Source organism: Pistacia vera, unplaced genomic scaffold, assembly GCF_008641045.1.
Source record: "Pistacia vera cultivar Batoury unplaced genomic scaffold, PisVer_v2 Contig32, whole genome shotgun sequence".
Taxonomy (NCBI): Eukaryota; Viridiplantae; Streptophyta; class Magnoliopsida; order Sapindales; family Anacardiaceae; genus Pistacia; species Pistacia vera.
The window spans coordinates 156,540-163,142 of record NW_022196135.1 but is presented as its reverse complement, the minus strand read 5'-3'; the positions used below and the strand labels follow the sequence as shown (position 1 = coordinate 163,142).

The 6,603-nt window shown below is 36.2% G+C and overlaps 1 protein-coding gene across 1 annotated transcript; it reads left to right on the top strand.

Moving 5' to 3' along the window:
* The first annotated feature begins 247 nt into the window (after positions 1-247).
* On the top strand, positions 248-852 carry LOC116136820 (acanthoscurrin-1-like). The gene has a single exon (XM_031422493.1). It carries the CDS (start codon positions 283-285, stop codon positions 646-648), a length of 366 nt encoding a protein of 121 aa, XP_031278353.1. The 5' UTR covers positions 248-282; the 3' UTR covers positions 649-852.
* The last annotated feature ends 5,751 nt before the right edge of the window (positions 853-6,603 follow it).

Genomic DNA, 6,603 nt, shown 5'->3' with positions numbered 1-6,603 from the left:
GATTCTTCTCTTCTTCCTTTAACCACAATCATGAGAAGTAAGAACTTTTTCTGTATGTTTTAACTTATAATTTTTCCGCGCCCATAGAATTTCTTTACATCTTTGAAAAAAAAAATTAATGCAGAAGGTAAGATGATATGAACTGGCATCTATGTTCATTTAACACTGTCAACCGTCCCGAACAACTTACATTCTCTATAAAGGCATTGCCGGGTTGAGATCCAATCACAATACACCACTGCAAGCATTTTCCTTAGATAGAAGGAAGTGTTTAAGAGAGAAATGGCAAGGTGGTATATCATGTGTGTACTTGCTCTAGCAGTTGTACATTCTAGTTCAGCTGCTAAAAATTTGCCGAATGAGAGTGGTCTGAATGACCAGAAGAACTTCGTTGCCTTTGGAGGTGTTGGCGGCTTGGCTGGTGCTGGTGGGAACGGTGCTTTTGGTGGCATTGGAGGTGGAGTTGGTGCAATTGGAGGTGTCACCAGCGGACTTGGTGGTGCAGCTGGGTTAGGAGGTCTTGGCGGTGGAATTGGAGGCATTGGTGGGGGTGTCGGTGGAGACGATGGAGGAGGCTCCATCGGGGGCCTTGGTGGTGGAAGTGGTGACTGTGCAGACGGTGGTGCTGGTGGTTTACTTCACCCTTGATTTTATTTCATAGGCTTTCGGTTTAGTTCTTGTTTTATTTTATGTCAGGCAGCTGAGATAATTCTGTCTATGTGGGAGGTTGACTAATAAGCTGTTGCGTTGGGATTAGTTTTGTGGTGTTTTAAATAAGAATTAAGTTGTTATTAGACTGTATGTTTCCTTTATGTAATCATAATGTCAGAAATTTGATCTCTCTTAATAAAGTCCAATTAATTAAAGTGGTGATAAATCCTGCTGTTGATCAAAATGAGTGGCCTTTGTGTTTTTTGATATGTTTAAATTCAGTTCACCAACTAGACACCATCCCGATCCAAGCGTGTTCGACATTATAGATTTAAACAATTTATATTCAGCACGAGGTTTAAGCTAATTGTATGTATGTATATAAGTGCATGCTTAATTATAATGAATGTTTATACAATCAGTGAGTTTGATACTGTGAATGGACATATGCTACGACAATGTACAATCAAATCCCAATATGGAATAAGGCTCCGATTGCAATCAGATAGCAAATACCTATAGGTTTGAATTTCTTTAGTTGCTCGATCGTTCTTATAAGTTTTTTCCTTTGACCAACCAAAGCTCTAGACTATGTAACGGGTTGGGAGTTTCACACCTGAAATGCTAATTTATTAGGTAGAGGGACTCCGTCCTTTATAAACTTAAGACCTCTCCAATGTGTTTTCAATGTAGGATCCGTGTCAGTCTTGTAAAATACATTCATATTCCAATATTCATATAAAAGTGATAATACAATCAATTTCAATATAAAACCTTCACGGAATATATGCGGAAGTAAATGACAAACCTCCAGCCATAGCAATTGTTCTTTGATCTTCTTGCTCCTTTATAAATTACAGGATCTTCCACTGACTGCAGTTTTTGGGTGATGGTTTATGAGAATCAAAATAAAAATTGCGTCCAATGGGGACCTGTAAAGTCTCCTTTATATGCAGTTGTCTTTCCATCAAGAAACTGCTCAAGGGAAAGAGACACAATTTACATTAAAATCCACATCAGTCACATTAGCATAAAAGTGTAGGACCTTAATGAAATTATATTAAAGGTAGGACCATAATGTAAAAAGTCTAACATCCCCACTTGGTCCAAACTCTAATATAATCCAGAACACAAGAGATGTATATGCGGTATGTTCAATTAGAAAGAGGAAAAAGTACATGAATCATAGCGGTAAGTCCCTTTGAAAAAGTACTACTCCATGTATTACAATGCAATTTCTCTTTCTAAATAAATGCTTAAATATGGAATATCACTTTATGAACAAACCTTAAATGTTTGTCCAGGTCCTCTAAAATGTTGTTTGCTCCAACCAAAATGTATACAACTTAAGAGAAAAACAAACTAAATTACAAAGTTTCAGACAATGAAAGTATTACTCTCATAGTGACAAAGCAGGACATAGTCCATTTGAACAACATGATCCTTGAACGTCTTTGGTGGCATGCCTTTCGTTAGGATAACAATCATCTGCTCAGTATGTATGTGTTCAATGAGCACTTCTTTGGCTTTAATGTACTCCCTATTGCTAAGTACTTAATGTCGAGGTTTACTTCGAATTCCACTCTTATTATTCTTAGCAAGAACACAGCAGCTGAATGTCACAATATAACTTTATTGGCCTAGAGATGACTCAACAACTCCAAGCCCAGAAATGAAACTTCTCAACCAAATACCCTGTTTAGTGGCCTCAAAACAGGAAACAAACTCAACTTCCATGGTAGAAGTGGCAACTAAAGATTGTTTGGCACTTTCAAGATATAGCACCTCCGGCAAGCATAAAAAACTATTCGAATGTTGATTTGCGAGAATCAACGCAGCCAGCAAAGTTTGAGTCTGAATATTCGACTAATTCTAAAATGTCGGACGTCTATAAGTAAGCATGAAACCTTTAGTTCCTTGAAGATACCTCATGACCTTCTTGCAGCTCTCCCATGATCCAAACCTGGATTACTTTGATATATTCCTAACATGCCAACTGCAAAAGCAATGTCAGGTCTAGTACAAACTTGAGCAACATTGGCTTCCAACAGCTGAAGCAAGGAATAGTTTTCATTGTTCCTTTTCAATCTCAAGTGTAGGACATTGGTTCAGATGACCGTCGCCTTAACAAGGGTGTAACACTGGTGAACAATCTTTCATCCTAAATCCTCAAGAATTTTATTAATATAGGCTTCATGAGATAGTCCCAAAACATGTTGAGACCTATCATGAATCTTAATGCCAATGACATAAGAGCCTCACCCATATCTTCATACAAAATGTGAGAAAGAAATTGTTTCACTCATGCAGCAAACCCAAATCATTGGTTGCAAGAAGAATATCATCACATATAACACCCAAAAAGATGATTTTACTCCCACTGACCTTGTGGTATATAAACTGACCATGACATTCTCTACAAAACCAAATGAGAAGATAATAGTGTGAAATCTTAAATACATATCGGGAGGTTGTTTAAGTCCATAATGGACTTCTTAAGCTTGCAAAACAAATGCTCCCATCACTTGAAATGAACCCATCAGACTGTTTCATATAAACCTCTTCTCCAAATCTCCATTGAGAAAAGCGTTTTAACATCCATTTGATGTAAATCTAAATTGAAATGGGCAACTAATGCCATTATGATATGAAAGGATCTTTTTAGAAACTGGAGAAAATGTTTCTTTATAATCATTCCTTCCTTTTGCGTGAACCCCTTGGCAACAAGTCTAGCCTTGTATCTCTCAATGTTACCAATGAATCCTTTTTGGTTTAAATACCCATTTACAACCAATAGGTTCCTTTCCAGTAGGCCAGTCAACAAGGTCCCCAACTTATATATGCCATAGAATTCATCTCTGTCAATCATGGCATTTACCACAATTCAGATTTACTTGCGTTCATAGCTTATAAAAAAGTGTCTGGATCACCTCAATACCAATGTCACAGTCAGACTCTTGCATATACACTTCATAATCAGTAGGAATTGCTGTTTCTTTGTTCTAGTAGATCTCCTTAATGTATCAGCAGTCTCTTGAGCTGTTGCACAACTGGTTGTTCCACTTGTATTGGAGTTGTCAAAATGATCTTCTAAAACAATGCATCAGAATGTGGATTTTGATTGAGTGGTTTTCATATTCACCTTTGGATGAACAACCAATCTTTTACTTGATGTAGGAGCACTTGTCTGAAACATCAATTTTCTCAGAGACGAGTCTCTGATTTGATCACTCCCACTGACCACATCATTTAAGACCACATCATTTTCAAGAAATTGGCATTTCTTGATTCAACAATTCTACTAGAATGGTTAGGACAATAAAACTTATATACCTGGATTTTTCTGCATACCAATAAAATATGCACTAAAAGTCCTAGGATCTAAATTCCGTTCTTGGATTATAAACTCTAACCTCAACTGGGCAACTCCAGATGCGTAAATGACTAAACTTGGTTTCCAACCTTTCCATAATTCGAATGGCATTTTGGGAACCGCCTTAGTTGGAACTCAGTTTAATAATACGCTACAGTTTTGAGAGCTTCAATCACAAAAGAATGAGGAATTTGGAGTTACTCAGCATTACTCCGTACCATATCCATTAATGTTCTATTTCTCCGTTCTGCTACCACATTCTGAGATGGTGTGCAGGCAAGGTGTACTGAGCCACAATACCTTGCTCTTGAAGAAATTTAGCAAATGGACCAAGTGCTTGTCCTATACCAGTGTATCTACCAATATTCACCACCTATCAGATCTCACGATCTTAATTTGTTTTCCACAGTGTTCTTACTTCGCTTTATATATTTTGAAAGCATCCAACGCTTCATCTTGTGATAAGCATATAGGTACTATATCGTGGGTAATCATCAATAAGATGATGAAATATTTTGACACTAGCTCATGTCAGGGCAACAAATATCTGTGTGTATGATTTCTAAAAGTTCAGAATCATCAAAAGGTGAGAATATTTCTGACCACTAGAGCTCAGTCAGGGCAACAAATATCTGTGTGTATGATTTCTAAAAGTTCAGAACTCTTCCTGGCACCTTCTTGGATTTGTTAGTCTGTTTTCCCTTAATGTAGTCTACACAAGTATCAAAGTCAGTAAAGTCAGAGTTTCAAGAACTCCAGCATTTACCAACCTTTAATCCTATCAATGGAGATGGTCCTAATCTCCTATGCCACAAAAAGAAGAGTTTTCATACATAATAGTACGTTTCATACCAGTGTGCATGTGAGTCATAAGACTATAAGGAACAGTATCACTTAAATGAATTTTAAACAAACCATCAACCAAAGTACTATTTCCAACAATAGATGAGTTCTTAATTAATTAAAAGAACTACCATAAAAGTTGAAAGAGTATCCACATGGTACAAGTTTAGAAACTAAAATTAAATTCCTAGAAAAACTGGAATATAAAAGGTTCGTTCCAATCCAGAACATAATTGTACTAACATAAGTCTAAAAGTTCCTATAGCTTCAACACGTGAAGGCATCCGTTTCCTGAATAGATGCTGCATCACTTCCTAATGGCTTCCTTTGATCCAGAAAAACTGTATGGTATTAGAAACATGGATTGTAGAACCAGAAAATCCACCAATCTTATGTGAAACACAATCATATTAGATTCATACACATAAGAGATGAGAGGTTACCTTCTTGTCAAGCCAAGCCTTCCTCTTAGGACAATCCTTCTTCATGGGTCCCGTCTTTTTACAGAAGAAACATTGTTGTCCTTATACCTTTGCTCATAACCTCATGCAGCTTGCCTTTCCCTCCACTTCTTATTCTTGTTTGAAGTGTACTTGACATTCCTGTCACTAGATGTGCAGTTTCATTCACTTCCCGAAGCAGTCTCTTCCTCTCCTGAACACACATGGTCAAAAGCTCATTGATTGACCATTTTTACTTCTGTGTGTTATAATATATCTTGAAAGGGTATAATGAGACGAGAGAGAGTTCAGGACATAATACACCAGGAAGTCATCATTAGTCACATCTGAAGGGATTTCAACTGAGCAGCTATGTCCCTCATTTTCATAATATGCTCACGGACTCCTTTAATACCAGTCAACTTCATGGATGTCAATCTACTAATTAGGATGTACCTAATGCCTTATCTAATGTTTCAAACTGTGCATGAATTGCATCCATCAGATCCTTGACATTTTCACACTCCGGTATCGACCCACGGATACTAGTCGTAATGTGAGATTGATAAACATCGCTTAAACGGTTGGATCGCTTCACCGTTCATACAAAGCAATCTCAGCTTGAGAGCTAGTATCTGTAGGTGTAGGGGGCTCTTCCTTACGAAAAGCATAGTCAAGATCTATGCACCATAAATGAAGGAGGACAGCCTCTCTCCCGATATGTAGTTATCACCATTTAAATTAGGAACCTTATCCTCAACCATCATCAAAGTTTGATCAACTGTAGGTAATTCAATAGACATGCTTACTAAATAAATTATGAGGCACAAACATCAATAACAATTATAAGTTTACCAATGTAAAACAAATAATAATCATAAATGAATCGACATATCATAAAATCTCCCTGTGGGTAAAGACATTACATATTATGATTCATTATCCTTTAATGATGAAACTAGAAATTATTAATATTTATAATAGCTGGGCTAATAAGAAATAGAATAATTTTTTCACCCTAATTAATCATAAAAATATAACCTTCCCTGTGGGTAAAATGATTATATTAATATGATTAATATAAACAATGTTATAACCTTAATATGATCATAACTAATATTTCTTAATGCATATATTATCATAATTTAGATGCTGGGCTACTCAAATTAATCAAATATATACGATCATAAACATCAAATAATTTATAACATGAATTATTAATATAACACAAATCAATGCAAGCATAATACATTATTTATGCATAACAAAGTATATATAACATAAAAAAACCATCAT

Coding starts and splice junctions, on each gene's coding strand:
- LOC116136820 (XM_031422493.1), top strand. CDS start 283: ATGGCAAGGTGGTATATCATGTGTGTACTTGCTCTAGCAGTTGTACAT.